A 19,829-nucleotide genomic window follows, 5' to 3' on the forward strand; every position below is an offset into this window, starting at 1 on the left:
CTTTTGCCCGTTAATGAACCTGTACCGACACAGCAAAGTCCATTTAATGTTTTTACTGATTACCCGGATACCGGAATGCGGTCAGAAGATGAGAATGTTCTCATGGGTGATGGTCAAGTAACAATGGACTCTGAGCAGCCTCAGGTGCCTGTTCCTGTGGTCAAGTCACCTGCGAAGAATACCACAGAGAGGTTTTCCAGGAAATCACCTGTGAAGGATACCGCGGAGGTGTTTTAAAGGACACGTGCAGGTCATGTCTGCAAACCTAATCCTAAATACACTGATCGTTTTCTTCACGCCAGTTTTTGATTGGTGTGGCTTTGCTTTGCTGTAGTTATTGTATAGTGTGACATTTTATTAGTTTTGTCTAAGCTTTGCTATATTTTCATGTGTGCATGTTTGCTTTTATTTCAAGGAGCATTAGCTGAAAAAGAAGGATGTAGGCCAGTCACTATATTCGTGGTTCATGTCGGGTATTCGTTTAGACTGTTCCTGGAGTATGTTATCTAGCGCATTCGTGCTATTGAGGTTCAGTCAGACGGGGAGTATTCTAATGGAATGTACAGGCTTGGTCTTTGGTCTACAGCCTTGTGGTTAATAAACCACATTATGAAGTTAAACTACTTGTCATGATTCACATAACTTGATACAGTATCATCTGCATAAGTCTATATACTTAGCAATTTTTTCCTGCTAATTACTTGCGTGGAATTCTAAATGCCTCTTAATATTTAAACTGTACTCTTTGTTCATTCAAACCCTGCCAAATTAAGATCAAGGCTAATAAATGTAAAGCAGCTTCGAAACAATGGTCAACAGAAGTGGGCCACTTTCTCTTCTGATCCTTTGCAGAATCTGAAATCTTCCCCATAAACTTCTAAATATGTTGAATGAGCCACACATGCACAAAGGTTGTTTTTTAATTTAGTGGGATAAAGATGCATGAATTTGACACAATAGCTATGCAGGTGTCCATCAAACAACTAGGAAGCCGAATGGTATGTTGACCTTAATTGCAAAATAGAATAGAGTATGAAAATAAAAAAAGGCCACTTCAATTGTATGGACTTTTAAAGGCTTCAAAAAGTTGGGAGCCTCGATCACCTCGTGGCACCACGGGAGAAGAATGAGGAGGAGATAAGACTTTGCCTTCCATCACAGTGAGGGTATGCCTAGAGCAATCACTGTGATGGCTGTTTTGTGTAAAAAATTATATCTGTGTGTCTTGTGCTTTTTAATGTCCACTGCCGGACCCTGACGTGAGAGGACGCTGGCGTTGTTTATTCGCCGCTTTTCCGTCAGGATAGTTTGTCTGTTTGTTTCTATGTTAATTGTTTTTGTAAAGCGCTTTGAGCATGTGATAAGGCGCTATATAAAATAAATGGATTATTATTATTATTATTACATTGTCTTGGTGTAATAAATATTCACTGTTAATTCAAATGATCATCTCTTGTGAGAATAATCGAATAAATCTCACCTATTCTCATTACATTTTAGAAGAGAGATTATCTCACTGGGACGTGCAAGGTTCTGAAAGGGATTGACCGAGGAGCTGGTGGGATGTCCTTTTGTCTAGTTGGAGTGGTTAGAACAAGGGTCATAGTTTCAGGATAAAGAATTGGACATTTTGAACAGAGTTGGTGACAATTTGCATCATTCAGAGTGTTATGGGACTTTGGAATTTAGCTAACCATGAGGGCTGCGAATGCTTAACTGTTTTAGAATTTTAGGTATGAAAAGAATCAAGAGATGTGAAAATTGGGTGGTCAAATTTACTTATGGTAAAGGACCATTTTAGCGAATGGAATGGAATAGTTCAGTTATGAGGAGAAACTGGACACTTTTGTTTCATCCCTAAAGCAGAGTAGCTAATGAAGGAACCTGTGTAAGACATAAAATTGTGCGGGTTATTGCTGTTAGATTTCCCCTATATCAGAGGTAGGTGAAGCTAGGGTGCAGAGATTTAGGGTAAGGGGGAGTGAGATTTAGAGGGGAAATGAAAGGAAACTTCAACCAGAGAGTGATAAGTACCTGGAATGCACTATGTGAGAGCGTGTTTGAAACACGCTCATTGACAGTATTTAAGAAATGTCTGGACGAATATTTGAACCGTTTAGGCATGGAGGATTATGGACCAAATGCTAAGTAACTAACTGGGTTAATACAGAAGGATGGTCATTGGTCAGTATGGATAAAGTAGCCTGTTTCCATGCATGTGACGATAAGTATTTAGACTCAGGTTCAAACAGACTCAGGTTTAAGTTTGTCTGATGTAATTTTTTTGAGTTCTGAATAAAGAATATCACCCACTAAAATTCCATATTATGCTTTAAACCCCTTGTGTAGCATGTGCTAGTATAAAAAAAATCAATATTAAGAATATTTGCCGAATTACTCTGTGATAGCAACCAATTTTTTATTTATAGATTTTATTGACAACTGATTCTTTCCCCATGAGGCAAGTATAACAGTAATAATTATGCAGTCTGCATCACAGTCCACAGTTCCCCCTGTTGATAAGTGTGGTTTGGTGCAACCTGCAGCACTGTACAATAAGATTTGTTGTAGCAAGTCTTATTAAAATTATTGTCAAGGGTGTATCTATGAAGAATTCCTATAAGTATTCAAAAAGGTGGTTTTGAATGTTTAGATAATTCAAAGAAACACCCATGTATCCAATAAGATAAAGCTTAATAACTTCTGTCATTGTCTCCAGAATGCTCTCGCTGACAGAAAACATGTCTGTATTCATTGCATGATTTTTCGATCCTTTTGGTGGATTCTTTCATATGCCAGAAATTGATTTAATGACAGTAAAAAAAATTACCTGAACCTTGAGTGTTCACATTCTACAATATGAGTATTAGCCTTGGCCTGCCCTATTTCCCACTGGAGTTTCCCAGAACATCTGGTATGTCAGCACCATGTAGAGAACAGTAATTGTGAGATTAATCACTTCTGTTGCTTCAATTTGACGGATTTGTTTGATACAATAGGCAATACGGGATCTGATTGGAGCACAGTCATTGTAGACTAAACAGTCACATTAACACGGGTCACCATGAAGAAACTCAAGCAATTTACTTGAACATGAGATCAACAATGACTTTGGAAGCAGCACCTGGATTATATGTTGTACTTCTTAAACAGTACTTTCAGTTTAAATGAATAGTAATTTGATAAAATTTTAATTAAAAAAAATATATAAATGTAGATGGGTTGGTAAGCATGTTTGCCGACAAAACCAAGAGTTTTGGACGGTGAGGAAGGCTATCAAAGTATACAGAGGGATCGAGATCAGATACAGAAATGTGTGAAGAAATGACAGATGGGAGTTTAATCTGAGCCAATGTGAGGTGTTGCATTGAGAGGTCGAATACAAGTTGAAGATACATGATTGATGGCAAGATTCTTACATGCATTGGGATCTTGAGGCCCAGGTCAATAGGTCCCTGAGAGTGGCAACACAAGTAGATAGAGTGGAAAAGGCAGCATACAGTGTGCTTGGCTTCTTGGTCGAGGCATTGAGTATGAGTCAGTAAGTCATGATGGTTTGGCTGGCTGCATTGTGTGTATTACCACGTGCACCTCTTGGTCACCCCATTTGATGAAGAATGGGGAAGCTTTGGAGAGGGTGCAGAAGTGGCTTTCCAGAGTGCAGCCCGGATTAGGGGATATGAGCCACAAGGAGAGGATGGACAAACTTGGAATGTTTTCTCTGGAACGCCAGATATTGAGGGGAAATCAGATAGATGTACCTGTATATAAAATTCTGAGAGTTTAATAGAGGATAGACAAGGATAGGATAGTGCCCTTTCCCAAGGTTAAAATATCAAAGACTATAGGGGATAGCTCTAAGGTGAATCGGGCAATGTTTAAAGGAAATGTGTCAGGCAATTTTTTTATTACACAGAGGATGGTAAGTACTGGAATGCACTAATACCTGGGGATGGTGATGGATAGATATGATAGTGGCATTTAGTAGGCTTCTAGATAGGCACATGGATAAGCAGGGAAGAGAGGGATATTGATCATGTGCAGGCACTTGAGATTAGTTTGTCTTTGCATCATGTTTGAGCAGAAGTGCCTGTTCTTGTGCTGTACTGTTCCATGTTAATTAGGAACATAAAAAAGTAATCGAACAAAGTGAATTTTGACTAATTCACATAAATATCTAATTTCAGGCTCAAACAACCAACATGTGGTCAGTTCGGTTAAATGCCGACCGTACCAAATATGAATGAAGATTCTGTTAGTAAAAAGAAAATTAATTTCTATAGGCATAGTGGACAATATTCCCATGGAAAGGGTGAATGGTGATTTTCAACCAATCTTGTTAGTATTTTACATGAGTAGCCAAAAAAATACAATGGTCACATGGGCAACAAAAGTAGAAACGATGGAAGAACTCTGTGGTCAGGCAATGTCTGTGGAGGGAAAAATGAATCAGCATTTCATGTCAGGTACACCTCTGCAGAATTCTTCACCCTGATATGTGCAGTTCATCAAGTGTGAAAATAAAACTAACAATTAATTGACTACTTGAAATAATATTTCTGAGCTCAGAAATCTGTTTCCAGTAATGTGTCCTGTACTCTGCACTATGTACTATGCACTATGTAGCTACAACAATGCAATTGAGTTTACTATGATCCTGATGTTCTGTGTACTTATTTCTATTCTTAAAAATATAGAACAGTTTTTGCACCATACAGTATACAAGCACTGCATAATATGTTGTGGCAGAATTTTATTCAATTGTGATTTTGCCTGGGGTGTTGCCTGGCGCAATAGGATATAACGGAAAAATCTTAAACCACATTTTCTCCAATTAGCCAGTTTAAATTACTCAGACTCTTATTGGAAGTGAATAGGTTTTAATTATAATACTTTGATTTGTGTTTGCTCACACACTAGCTTGGATAAGCAATATTCAAAACATTCTAAAACATTCATCAGCAGAAAAGATAAAGGAGAATTCACAAATGTTACTCATCAATCATGTATGTATTGCACTTAACAACCATTTTGGAAGGGATGGCATAAGGAAGACCAGGTTTCAATTCCATAGCACTCTGAAAAAGTCAACATTAGGTATAAAGAGTGGTACAGAAGGTGTATGGTATACTTGCCTTCATCGGTTGGGGCATTGAATATGAGTTAGAATGTGATTTTGGTGGTGAGGGGAGGTTTGAAAGAAGTTTATTAAATTATAAGAGGCATAGATAAGATTGATAGTCAGAATCAATGATACAGAGGGGCAAGGGAGGAGGGAGAGGCAGAGGGGCAAAGGAGGGAGGCAAGACAAAAGATGGTCGGAGAGGAGGGTAGGGGAGCAGGCAGGGGATGTGAGAGGAGGGTTGGGGGTTGGCAGGAGACTTGAGAGGAGGGCGGAAGGGTTGGCAGAGGAGGAGGGCAGAAGGGGGTGGTGGGCAGGCAGGGAGCAGACAAAGAGAGAAGGGGATAGAGGAGCAGGGCAAGGGGGTTAGAGGAGCAGGGCAGGGGGCGGAGACGGGCAAGCGGGGACCGGTGGAGCGGAGCAATGTAGGAGTGTAGGGAAGGAGGACAGGGGACGAAGGCAGGGAGCGGGGGAGGTCAGGAGTGTGTGATGAGGCTGGCAAGAACGGAAGACATGGGGGTGGGGGGTAGGAGGACTGGGGCGGGAAAAAGGAGGACAGAGGGTGGAGAGAGACAGCCCAGTTTTTTTTCAAACATAGAAAAGTACACAGGAATGGGCCCTATGACCCACAATGTTTGTGCTGAACATGATGTCTAGTTAAGCTTATTATACCTGACCCGCTGAGTTACTCCAGCTTTTTGTGTCTACCTTCTAGTTAAGCTGATCTCATATGCCTGCACATGATCCATATCCCTCTATTCTTGTACTTCCATATGCCTATCTAAAAGTTTCTAAAACGCTACAATAGTATTTGTCTCCACCACCACCCCAGGCAATGCGTTCCAGGGTTCATGGCATCTTCTGCGTAAAAAACATGCCCCGCAGATCTCCCTCTCCCTTAAACTTTCTCCCTCTCACCCTATAATTATGCTCGCTCGTGTTGGACATTTCAACCCTGGTTTCTCTCGTCTTATTCACTCTTACTTCCAATAAGGTGTGAAAAGCTCTTTGGCAATGTTGTTATCTTGCTGGAGTTGTATTTGCTGCCTCCGACATTTTGTTATTGTGACAAGGTAATAAATTCTGTCTCCTCTTTCCCAGCATTTGACAGAGCAAACCACATCATCCCTCTTCAACACTTCTGCACCATTAACCTACATGATGGGACTGCACTAACTTGATTCCATACATATCTAACTGCATTCCCATCTTGCAACTAGATCACCATCACCTGTGTTTGCTTTCAGTTATGAACTGCCTTATTTTTTTGTTTTGGTTCTCCCAGTTGCCCCTACCATATACCTCTTTAATAACCCCAAAGTCTGGACTTTTGTTAATGCCTGAATGTAATCGTTCCATTATTCGTGTTTATGCATTCAGTGACAACATCCTAAACTCTGGAATCCCCACCACTATCTCCCCAATTCCCATTTCTCCTTTAAAACGCTCCATAAAATCACTTTTTTGCCCAAGACTTTGTTCTTGTATCCTACTGTTTTCTGATATGGTGCATCATCATTTTTTGAAAACCCTCCTGGACGCTATTTTGATATGTTAAAAGCAGTAGACACATAAAAGTGGTTGTTGTCCAGTGTGCAATGGAGTTATCTTGACCAAGTTTGCGATTTTTCTCTGGAAATGTATTGCTGTAATACCAGGTTCTGCCAATGCTAAGTACTTCACATAAGAACAGATGAGACTTTAGTTCAGCAGAAAGAAGGTCACGTGCAGGTTGCGTGATAACTGTCAACAGGCACAATGGTATTGTGACAGTAAGCAATTTCGTGAGTGGATTATCATGCGACCTATCATTAAAAGTCCTTCCTTCTCCTGAACTAACATGGTTGCAAACTGTAAAATATAAAATATTATTACAGCTTCAAGTGAACTAATGTAAAATGCAGGGTGGGAAATATTCTCACTGAACTCCAGGTGTACATTGGGAGGATTGCAAGCTGCATATCCAGATAATTTGACAGAATATAATTCCACCAAGTTTGTATCCCATTTCTGTCATACATAAAGGTCCAGATATTTTTTTAGCAAAAGACAGTGTTCCTTGGGAAATTAAAATTGGTCGAGTTCGAAGGTACAGTTCTTCCTACCCATGGAGGAGGTTAAGTAGTTATTTTTTCACACAATATGTTGTCGTGATCTGGAATAAACTACCTGAAGGGACAGTGGAAACAGATCCAGCTAACTTTCAAAAGGGAGTTGTACATATCTATAAACAGGACCGAGTTTAAGAAGGAACTGCAGATGCTGGTTTAAACCGAAGATAGACACAAAAGTTGGAGTAACTCGTTGGGACTTCTAATAAAAGAATGCAGCAAAAATGAGCATTGTCTATACTACATATCAAACAACCTAGAAATTATTAGAAATACTTCCAAAACAATCAGTGGAGGAAAAACACTTTTCACTTCTTTTAAAGATATTGCACATTTTTAAAAAGTGCATTACAGTTTATTATTATACCAAACTAAATCAACTGCAATATACTTACAGATTGCAATTCCTACAACATGCATTCTAACAAGGAAACAAACCATGCTGGAAATGACATTTCAATTCACAATGCAGCAGGTGGAAGAGGTATGCATTCTGAAGTTCACTGATATAACATGAAAAGTATGGTGATTCACTCACGATTTCAGCTGCAGGAATTAAAATTAATATTGCACAAACATACATGAATTGTAGTGGGAAATGCTCATTGAATTATTCACCATTTTTCAATATTACTATGATTTATACTATTTTACATTGCTTACATGATCTCGTTTTTCAAACAAACCTGTTCAAAATTAAATTATGCATTTTTAACAATCACAAAGTATTTAAAACATGATATTTGAAATATATTTCCCATCTTTGGTTGATAATATTCTTTGTGACATTGGAATGCCAAATGTAAATATGTACCTTTTGCAGCCTTGTCCACATGTTGTAGATCATCCGTAAAATTTAAAATATCTAAATATTTCTCCTCACAAACTTGTGCTAGGAAATGTAGAAATGTGATTTTCTGGTCTGTTGATTTTGTATCATTCAGCTGAGGATCATAAAAAACAGTGGGTTTTTTTAAATTTAAGAATGCCTCAATCATGTGGCATTTAATGTTAATAAATCATTTTAAACACACTTTAACATTTTTATACCAACAAACTTGTTTTCCCATCAGAGTTAGATTTTTCATCCTTGACATCTTTCTGGATTTATAGTCAGCAATGACCAGAAATTTCCAAAATGCTGGAGTAACTCAGCTGGTCCACAGCATCTCTGGAGAAAAGGGTTAGGTGACGTTTCGATTCGAGAACCTTGTTCAGACCGAGAATCAGGGGAGAGGGGAACTAGGGCTATAAAAGAACAAATGAATGAAATGTATGCAAAGAACAAATTAAGCCAGCCAGATGATCAAGGGAAGATGGAGCCCACAATGATCCATTGTTAGTTGTGGAGGTGATAACGAATCGATAACAAACAGTGAAACTAAGCAGCACCAATGAAACTAGTAGATCGATTAAGGTGGGGGAGGGACTGAGAGGGAATGCAAGGGTTACTTGAAGTTGGAGAAATCAATAATCATACGATGTAAGGGGAGAGGGGGGGAGGAGGGGAGGGGGAGGAGAGGGTGCTGCACCAATGCAGGAGAGGTTTGGCCCAATGGGTCCACTTGGTCTAGTAAGTAGCTTTATAAATCTCTTCACCTAATATCCACAATGTTAAAACTAAGAAATAATTTGCATTTTTGAGAATATGCTAAAGCTTGTTATGATAGGCTGTTGTAATTGTGGCTACTAATTTACACATATCAAGATTCCCTCCAAGCAAATAATTTGATTAGAGAATCTGATCAAAGGCAATATCTTTCTGTACTCTACTCTACCAGTCATGAATCCTGCCCACTTGCATACTTGCATTTTGCACCCTGGAGATGTGTGGTGAGGTTTCAGGCACTATTGTACTTATGCCTCATCAAGAAACATCCCTGACAGGCTTGGTAGAAAGTAAACCGGGAGCTTTAACATTGATTAAATGGCTCTACCATTCAGATCAGCATAGTGTGCATCTCTAAAGCTTTCCATCTTTTCCGGGTTAAAAACAAACCGAAAGTCGCCTTTTGTTCTCAAAAATAGACTGGGGTTTTCCCCCCCCATGAGTTCCTGTCCGAATCCCATTGGTTTGTTTACTTCCCATATCTTTTAATCTCTGTAGTTTATCGACTCTTGTTCAGCAGCAACCACCAATGATTTGCAAAACCTAACCACCTTCGACTTAAAGATCTTCTTTCTCTTAAGATTGATTGTCCCATTAACTCAAATGTGTTGTTGACTGGTGGAAGTAAATCATTTCCCTAGTTATCTTATCATAACATTCCATCATTTTTAAGAATTCTATCAGATCTTCCCCTTAACTCTTAGTAAATTATTCAAAGAGCCACTGAAGATAGCAAGTTAGGATTTGGAAAACATTCAGTGGAATTCTACTGACTTTTTCCATGCGCACAGCTGATCTCTATATATTAAAAAAGTCTTCAGATTCAGATGAGATAAAAATCTGTGGAGATTCAGATGAGAAAAATGCAGAGGATCTTCTACAAACAAATATTCCACCTGTTTGATGATCTTACATTCGGTGTCCCCTGCTATGCCCGCATAGCATGAGGAAAAAACAGGAACATGTCCTCAGAAGACTGAAATAACGTGATGGCCAATTAGATTGAAATTAAGTCAGACTGGCAGATAAACTACAATAAAATAGTTAACCATGATGGAATTTTCTACCTCCCTTTCAGACAAAATGTTAAACTGACAGTTTAGCTCTTTTCAAAAGGGTCATACAGCATGGAAACAGGCTCTTCAGCACAACTTGCCCATGCCGACCAAGGTGCCCCATTTACATGAGTCCCAACTGCCTGCATTTGACCCATTTCCCTCCAAACCTTTCCTATCTTTGAACCAGTCTAAATGTCTTTAAAATGTTGTTATTGTACCTGCCTCAACTTCCTTCTCTGGTAACTCGTTCCATTTACCCAACACCCTCTGTGTGAAAAAGTTGTCCCTTAGATTCCTATTAAATCTTTCCCATCTCACTATAAACAAATGTCCTCTGGTTCTTGATTCCCTTCTCCGAGTAAAAGACTCTGTGCACCTACCCTATCTATAACCCCCATGATCTTATACATCTCTGTAACATCACCCCTCATCCACCTGCACTCCAATGAATAATGCCTAGCCTGCCCAATCTCTGCCTATGTCTGCAGAACAAGAACAGTGAAGAAAGTCTTGGCAATATCTTCATAAATCTTCTCTGCCTTCTGTCCAGCTTTACGACATCTTTCCTATAGCAGGGTGACCGTAATTGAACACAATATCTAAATGTAGCCTCACCAATGTCTTGTACAATTGGACATCGTACATTGGTCATTGGAAGAGGAAGAAATTCTATTCCCTTACTTCCATTGGCACACTGTTCCTATTTAATTACCGTGTTTAAAGGCAAAGAAAATATAATATACTGTGATGTCTCGGGTACCAAAATAATCCTCATTCTCAAAACTTATCAAACAAAAACTTCCAAAGTTCATCAAATCAATGACGTATCTATTTATCAGTGATATGATTTTCAGCACAATTGGATGTCTGCAGAACAAGAACAGTGAAGTAAGGGTGTCAAAGGTTATGGGGAGAAGGCCCGAGTATAGGATTGAGAAGGAAAGATAGATCTGCCAAGATTGGATGGCGAAGTAGACTTGATGGCCGAATTACTTAATTCTGCTCCGATGACTTATGAACTATAAAATGATTTTCAGCCTTGCTTTGTTCTCCTTACTTTAAAAGATCCATCTACATCCTCATGAAACATCGTTCTACTTTGCACTTACAGGTAGCTAACAAAGAATAGAAAACACTTTCCTAACCCAGATAGATGGATGTGGTTTAAATATTAATCAGTAATTACAAGAATTGAGAATATGTAGTAATACATAATTTCACATGAATTCTTATAACTTGTCACCAAAATACTACTTCATTATTCTTTCAAAACATTGCTTGAATTGGAATATTTCATTTGCCTTTGCATGACATTTAAATTATGCAATAGATTTGTATAATTGTGAGGTGGAATGTTGTTTTCATTCTCCTGACATTAATCAGGTTACAAAACTAAAAAGTTTTAGCATTTTGTTTCCTGACTGAATAGCTTATGGATAGAGGGTCAGGGTTGTTGGTAGTGAAAACAGGATGATGAGAAAACATCACATAAACTCTATCTTTGAATCCAGTTTCAACTGTTCATTAGTTATATTATAACCTGAGAATTAAGTAACATTTTTTATGCATAAGTTTACAGTTTTGCTGAACAAAAAGACAGAAATTCTTCTTTGGTGAGATTTTATTCCAACTCATGGACAGATATAACATTATTCATCTTGAGTGTCCCTTCTACTTTCTACCAATTATTCATAATGTGAAATTTGAAACTAAATATTTCAACACTAAGTTTGTGCATGGTGTAATCCTTCCTCTTTATCAAGATGAAAAATAAACATATTCAGATTCAGTATGTCCCTTAGTTTACATGAAGATTATATTTTTACACTGCTGAGAATGTTAAGTATCAAACATGGCTGCCATTTCAGATCAATGAAATTGATGGTAATATTTTAGGTACACATTCTGACAGTGGATTGGATGTTTCAATTTGAGACAGAATTGAACTCATTCAATTTCAAATAAGAAAAGAAAATCAAGATGCGAGACTTGAGTAAACATAATGACAAGCATCCAATATTTCCCATGACAAATAAGGAAAACACCTGAATCACTTAAAAAAAAAAAACTATTTAGATAGGAGAGGTATAATTCCAAAATATTCTGGAGCCTGGTTCCAGACAATATTGATGGGAATGTTTCCTGTGTTGAGTAACCAGGGATACCAGATAGATTGGAGAGGCTGGGACTGGTTTAATTGGACGACAGGAGGCTGAGGTGTGATTTAATTGAGTGCATAAAATAATTAAGGGGTCTGGCCTTCCATAAAAAAAGATCATGGGTACAAAATAAAGGGGGAGGATTAAGAGGAAATTAAGAGGGAATTAGGATTTCTTTTTGAAATATAAAGTTTCATTGGAATCTCAGATATAGTTTCTGCAGATGCGGTGGAAGCAGGTTCCGCGGTTGCCTTGAAGAGGGAATTTCTTCCCGGTATGCCTACCTTGAAAATGTTCCCATCTTTCTCATGGGATTCCTTCAGTCTCTTTCACATTATACACCTCACAACCCTGGTACCCTGGTAGTCTGCTATGAAAACTAAACTACAGGTCTCATCCAAGCTCACCTCAAAACTCGTAGAACTTGGAGTCAGGTCTCACCTTTGCAATTGGATCCTCGACTTCCTGACCAACGGACCACAATCAATGAAGAGAGGTGACAAATCATCCTCTATGATAATCCTCAACATTGGTGCCCTGCAGGGATGTGTTCTCAGCCTCTTGCTATACTCCTTATACACTGATAACTGTGCAGCCAAATAATAATCCAACACATTTTACAAATTTGCAGACTACACCAATGGTGTAGGTCGGATATCAAATAATGACGAATTAAGAGTACAGGAAGGAGATTAAGAATCTCATAATGTGGTGCTAAGACAACAACCCGGCCCTCAACGTCAACAAGACAAGGAGATTGTGATTGACTTCAGGGAGTGAAGCAGCAAACATACTCTGGTATACATTGATGGCGCCAAAGTAGAGATGTTTGAAAGCTTCAAGATCTTAGGAATAAATATCACCAGTAACTGTCCTGCACCACCCATATTGAAGCAATGGCAAGGAAAGCACACCAATGCCCCTACTTTCTTAGAAGGCCTAGGAAGTTCGATATGTCCCCAACAACCCGCACCAACTTCTACAGATGTGCCGTAGAAAGCATTTTATCAGGATGTATCACATGGTTTGGGAACGGCTCCAACCAAGAGTGCAAGAAATTGTATAGAGTCGTGGACGTAGACCAGACCATCACGCATACCAACCTTCCTTTCCTGGAGTCCATCTACACTTCCCGCTGCCTCGACAAGGCCACCAGCATAATCAAAGACCAGTCTCACTCCCTCTTTTACCCTCTCCCATCAGGCAAGAGGTACAGAAGTTTCAAAATGCATACCTTCAGATTCAGCGACAGTTTCTTCCCAGCTGTTATCAGGCAACTGAACTGTCCCCTCACCAACTAGACAGTGGACCTGATCTCCCATCTACCGCAATGGAGACTTTCGAACTATCTTTAATTGGACTTGACTGGACTTTAACTTGCACTAAATGTTAAACTATTTATCCTCTATCTGTACCCTGTGGACGGCTTGATTGCAATCCTGTATAGTCTTTTCGCTGACTGGATAGCATGCAACAAAAAGCTTCTCAATGCTGGAAAAAAAACTTAAGTCAATTAATTTTTCTCAGCAGTTGCAATAGACAAGAGGACGTGGAGTACTCTGGGATAGGTGACTAATTGAGTGATCAGTTAATTCGGCTCTTTGTCTAAGTAAAAGACTAAATTAAATCTAACTTTTCTAAAGTAATCACATAAAAGTTATTATTTTGGGGCTTTCACGTCATTAGCAAATTGTTGTCTGAGAAATGAAAAGGATGGCCTGTAATGTCAGCATTGTCACTTAATGACAGAAGGTGTGAAACAAAAGGATGGAAGAGTTAAAAATTGTGAAGCTAGAGGAAGGAATGCAGGTGAAAAGAGAGGGGAAGGGGAGAAAGAAGTGGGAGTCCAGTTGGGGCAGGCGGGAAGGGGGAATAAAGGGGGAGGGGGTTTGAAGTTGCCTAAAATTAGCAAATTCATTGTTCATACCATTGGGTTAAGCCACCCAAGCGAAATATGAAAAGCTGTTCCTTCAGTTTGCGTGTGGCCTCACTGTGGCAATGGAGGAGGCCCTGGACAGCAAGGTCAGTATGGAATGGGAAGAGAATTAAAATGGTTAGCAATGAGGAGATCCCGTAGGCTTTGGCAGATCGAGTGCAAGTGTTCGACAAAATGGTTGTTGAGTCTACGCTTGGTCTTGCCAAGGCTACATCAGGGGGATGTGGTAAGGAGGCAGGGGGGCACATTGGGAACACCGGATGCAGTCGATGAAGTTAGAGGAGGGCACCTGAAAAAAATTGTAAATTGTCCCAAGTGTGTAGAATACTGCTAGTGTTTGGGGATGATCGCTCGTTGGTGTGGCCAAAGGACCTGTTGAGTGGTGGCACAGCGATAGAGTTGCTGCCTGACAGCATCGGAAACCCAGGTTCAATCCTGACTACAGGTGCTGTCTGTACAGAGTTTGTTTGTTCTTCCTGTGACAGCGATTTTTATGGTCAGTGGTGAACCCAAGGATATTGATGATAGACACAAAATGCTGGAGTAACTCAGCAGGAAAGGCAGCATCTCTGGAGAGAAGGAATGGGTGACATTTCAGGTGGAGACCCTTCTTCAGACACAAGACTCGGCAATGGAAATGTCATTGAATGCCAAAGATAGATGCTTAGAAACTCTCTTTTCGGAGATGGTCATTGCCTGGCATATTAACTAGAATATATTGCAAAGTTTTCAATTCTGTGCTGCCAAAATAATTCCTGATGAATCTTACTTGCCATTTATCAGCCCATGCCTGAACATTGCTTAGTTCACATTACATGCTGGCATTGGCTGCTTCACTCACCAAAGACTTGTGAATGAAATGGAACACTGTGCATTCATCAGTCAATATCCCCATCTCTGACCTTGGGATGGAAGAAAGGTAATTAACTAAGCAGTTAAAGATGGTTTGGCCAAGGACACTGGCCTGAGGCAGTGCAGCACAGAATAGTATACTTTACAAAATATTATAGTTGTTTTCATATTTCACAATGTAGGAGGCCATTCAGCTCATTGAGTCTTTGCCTGCTCTCGCAGCAATCGTAGTCCCATGATCCCATTTATATTCCTGCAACCTATCCTTTTTTATGTCACCATCAACCCAACCCTCCTGAAGTGATGTCCCACTAATGGGATGATGCGTAAAAACTGAAGAAAACAAGAACACTGCGATGCTAGAAATCTGAAATAAAACAGATGTACTGAGCAGAGAAAAACATATGTGGAGATTATCTTTCCTTAGAAATGTTAAAATTGCAAAAAAACACACTGCCTCAAAATAGTTTTAAGGAATAAACTGCCCAAAAACTTATGGCATGGAGAAATATCACATGAATTATGAATTGCTACATTGTTAAATATTTATATTATTCTGCTGCCTCTTCAAGAAAAAAGTCATCTCATATTTAACCTCATGCAGATTCAAGATACAGCAACATGCACTAAATTCATCTCAGTTAAATCCAGTAATTAGTCATATATGTAGCTTTTTAATGGTACAGTAACAGTCAATGATAGATGAGAAACCCTTCCAGTTCACTGAGGGAATTTCCTTCCACAAGGCACAGGTGGATGTGTTAAAAAAAAAGTCAATTTTACATTTTATTTTAATATTTCCTTTGTCTTCTTTTCCTCTCCCTTAATCCAGTCTTCCATTCTTCTTTCAGAAGCACCTTCTACCATGAATTCACTCTAATTCACTCTTATTCTCAGTCCTTCGAATTTGTATCCCAATTGGTTAAGTACAATGTGCAACTTTCACTGAGATTATAAGTACCCTATTACTTTTCACACCAATTTGTATTTCCAGTATCATTTATGAGACAAGTGCATGTAGAAATCCAGCTAATTATATACGGTACTAGATGGGCGGGGACCTGTTGGGTCCAAATTTCTCCTGCGGGCACAGCAACCCTCTGTGCAAACCCCTCACACCCCATCCCACCTCCTTCCCCCCTCACCCACTCCATCCCCCCTCAATCCCCCCACCCCTCAACCACTCCATCCCCCCTCCTCCCCCACTCATCCACTCCATCCCCCCCTTATCCCCTCCCGTCCTCCCACTCCATCCCCCTCAACCCCCCCCACTCCCCCCTTACTCACCAACTCCACACCCCCACAACCCCCCTTATTCGCCCCTCCTACCCTCCCCGCCCCCACTCGCCGTTTGGACCATTGCAAAGTTGAGATATCGTAAGTCGAAGCATCATAAGTCGGGGAGCATCTGTATTAGATCACATGGACGGAAGTGAGCTGTGACTCGCAACGGGTCACTGCCGTTTGCACATTTGCAAAGTCGAAATATCGTATGGGGTGGGGTGTGAGGGGTCGAAATATCGTAAGTCGAAATATCGTAAGTCGAGGCATCGTAAGTCAGGAAGCATCCGTATTAGATCAACAGGCCCAAGCTGTGCGTGCATGGACCTTCTCCCATTCTGATGTCCAAAATGGATGTATGCGCGGCTGGCGGGCAGGGCAAGTGGAAAAGGGATTTTTTACTGTTTAAAAAGTTTTTTAAAAAAGTTTTGGAAGTGAAAAACCTTTTAAATATAACAAACGTTTGTACCCCAGGACAATGGTGAGAAAGATGGGCCTAAAATTGTCGCACTATTGTGTACCGTTTTGGCTGTATTTCGAGAACAAACATATGCACAAACACACAAATATACAAGATGAGTTTCAGTAATATATAGATGTTATGGCTTGATTGAGTCTTAAACATTTTTATAATTATGCCTATTTGTTAAAATACTTTCGAAAGGAATTTAGACAGCACAGAACAGGATACCTTACAAAATATTATAGTTTTTTTCATATTTCACAATATAGGAGGCGCTTCGGCCATTGAGTCTTTGCCTGTCTCGGAGCAATCACCGTCCTATAATCCCATTTATATTCCTGCAACGTATTCTCTTTTATGCCGCCATACAACCCAACTTCCCCCTAACCTGCAACCACCTCCCACCAACACATGGCTTCTACCACCCATACACTGGAAGTAATTTTATGGTAGCAATTACCATTAAAAGTAATTTTATGGTAGCAATTAGCTGTCAGTATCTCTTTGTGATGTGCATTAAAACCAGAGCATCTAAAGGATATCCGAACAATCATGGGGAGTACATGCAAAGTACACAGACAGGACCAGACGTGAGGCAGCAATGTTACCTTCAGCGCCACTGTGCCATTCCTTTATCTCATTGACCTGATCCATCTATATGTTATTGTATTTGAGATGTTATTCAGTTTAGTTCAGATCAAAACTTTGATACATGGACTCACTTTGCACAGGAAGGTGATGCTGAAGCCATATGTTTGAGCATTTCGAGACCCAGCATTCATGTAATTTCCAATCAGCAACACCAGCTCCAGCAGCTTGCCAAAGTTCTTGCTCTTCTTTATCTCCTCACAAGCAGTACTGACAGCCATAATGTCAGGTTTGATGTTAGCCACTTGCTCTTCAAACTGAATCTTGAATAGAATAGCATTCAGCCGTGGACGCAGTTTCTTGATGCTGCTCACCTGATCAGAGGGAAAATAAGTTTACATTCTTAGTGATATAGCTCTAGCATAATTGAATTGAATCAGAGTTGTTTTATTAGTGTTAGCTGTAGAAGAAGTATATATTTTAAATATGAGAAAAGTAGATTAAAAAATAACATTTATTTCTGGAAGCAATTGAAATTTAATTGGTGGTTGCAAGCAACAATGACTTATTTTACACTAACTCGTGTTTTAGCGATAAAAGCCATAATTCTACCACAGATCAATACAGTCAGCTGATGTACTAAACCATACAAAAGTAAAATGTGCTTATGACCCAGAGTAACAAAGCAATAAAAAAAGGTGATGTGGTAAACCTACTGGGTTGCAAAGAAAAATTGCTTAGCCAGATATGAAAGGTGTATATTGACGGGATGTAATTAAACAGGACATTACTAATATAGAACTACAAAAAAAAGAAGGTAATTATTTCAAATCAAGGAAAGTTTGAGCATAAACTTCAATTTGTAGCCTTCATTAAGAACAGCTGGAGAGTCATGGTAAAATAACTCAAACAATTAAATATGTAGAAACAGCCAGGCAAAATGAGTGCATAGTTTAATTTCCTTTAACTTTGTATTTAAAGGGCAATCATCGGTTCATTATCAGTCATACTATATCTATTCTTATTCAATATCGAGTCTGAGCCCTTGTTGTTTTCTCCCACATTAATCACATTTTCTTTTAAGGACACTTGGATATCATGCATTGTACTTCCCGTTATCATTGTTGTCTGTAAAGCTGTAAAGTTGTCTGTAAAGCTAAAGCTCAATGTAGTTTGTTCAAAGAGCAGAAGACCACATACAAAACTCATTGAATGAGTTTGGGTTAGCAACCAAGTGAAATTGAGCACTTTTCATTGATCCATTTGACACCTTCGCAGTTGGCCTGCTGAGTTTCCAACTTAACATGAGCTGGAAGAGAGGGCCAAAGAGAGCTAGCCAGATGACTGTGAAAAAGGAAAAGGACTTGAAATAGGAACGCCTTTCCCCAAGAGTCGTCCAGAAACTGTGCCCCTACTTCTGAGAAGTACTTAAAAAATCTTCGACCTGTGAAAATGATCTGCTACTTTCAGCAAGTAAAGTTCCAGCCACTCACCTCTGCCTGCAGAGGTAAAGGTCGCAGTCAACGTGAACTTCTGAAAAGGCAACCAGCATCATCAAGCACTCACACTCCCTGGCCACACTCTCATTTCACTCCTGCCATAAGGAAGAAGGCATGAGAGTGTGAAAACCATGACCTCCAGGTTCAGGAACAGCTACTTCCCAACAAGTCAGGTTAGTGAACACTACGGACACCAACTAAATTACGAACTGTCTTGGTTGCACTCGGGAATTTGGTCTTTTATTTTGTTTTGCACTAATTTTTTTTAATTCAATAACTTTGTTGTTTGTTTAGTACGTTATCTCTTAAGTACTGTGTTTACAGACCTGTTGTGCTGCTGCAAGTAAGAATTTAACTGTTCCATTTTGGTACATATGACAATTAAACACGACTTCAGCAAGTATAGCGCAATTGTACAGGGATACTGTCTCCTCACTGGTTAATCAACGATAAAAAAATAAGCAAACAATAATAGTGCAAAGAATGGAATGTTAGGTGAGCCATGTACTGCTGCAATGAAATGCGACGAGAGGTGGAGATGGGAAGATGTGCCTGGTGGTGAGAGCACATTGAAGATGGCTGCAATATCGGAGAATAATGTATTGGAAACGGAGATGAAAGGTAAGGATCAGGGAAACTCTATCTATGTTCTGTCTGGAGGGAGAGGGTGCGAGAGTAGAACTGCGGGACACAGTGGAGACACGGGTGAGGGATCCACTAACAACTACAGGGGTGAAACCACATTTACTAAAGAAAGAGGACATCTCGGATATCCGAGAGGGAAACCTACATCTTGGGAGCAGGTGCGACAGAGATGGACAAATTGAGAGCAGAGATAGTGTCCTTGTAAGAGGCAGGGTCGGAGGAAGTGTAGTTCAAATAAGTGTGGAAGTCAGCGGGTTCATTGTAGACATCAATCGATGGAGCTAGAGAGATCAAGAAATGAAATAAAGATGTCAGAGATAATCCAAGTGAATTTGTGGACAGGGTGGAAGTTAATGGTAAAGTTGATGAAATCAATGAGTTCTGCACGGGTGCAGGAGGCAGCCCCAATGCAGTCATCATTATAGTGGAGAAAGAGTTGAGGGATAGTGCCAGTGTACATTTGGAACAAGAACTGTTCAACGTGTCAGACAATATTAGTGTTTCCC

General features: G+C 39.7%; 1 protein-coding gene across 1 annotated transcript in view; it reads right to left on the reverse strand.

The window, feature by feature from the left end:
- Positions 1 to 19,829, reverse strand: part of LOC144595583 (protein diaphanous homolog 3-like) — a 321,554-nt gene that overhangs the window by 132,748 nt on the left and 168,977 nt on the right. The window contains exons 23-24 of the mRNA XM_078403147.1: positions 17,314 to 17,553; positions 8,048 to 8,177 (exon numbers count right to left, since the gene is read on the reverse strand). Coding sequence (XP_078259273.1) covers positions 8,048 to 8,177; positions 17,314 to 17,553 — 370 coding nt within the window. The remainder of the gene's footprint in view (positions 1 to 8,047; positions 8,178 to 17,313; positions 17,554 to 19,829) is intronic.

Source organism: Rhinoraja longicauda, chromosome 7 (assembly GCF_053455715.1).
Source record: "Rhinoraja longicauda isolate Sanriku21f chromosome 7, sRhiLon1.1, whole genome shotgun sequence".
Lineage (NCBI taxonomy): Eukaryota > Metazoa > Chordata > Chondrichthyes > Rajiformes > Arhynchobatidae > Rhinoraja > Rhinoraja longicauda.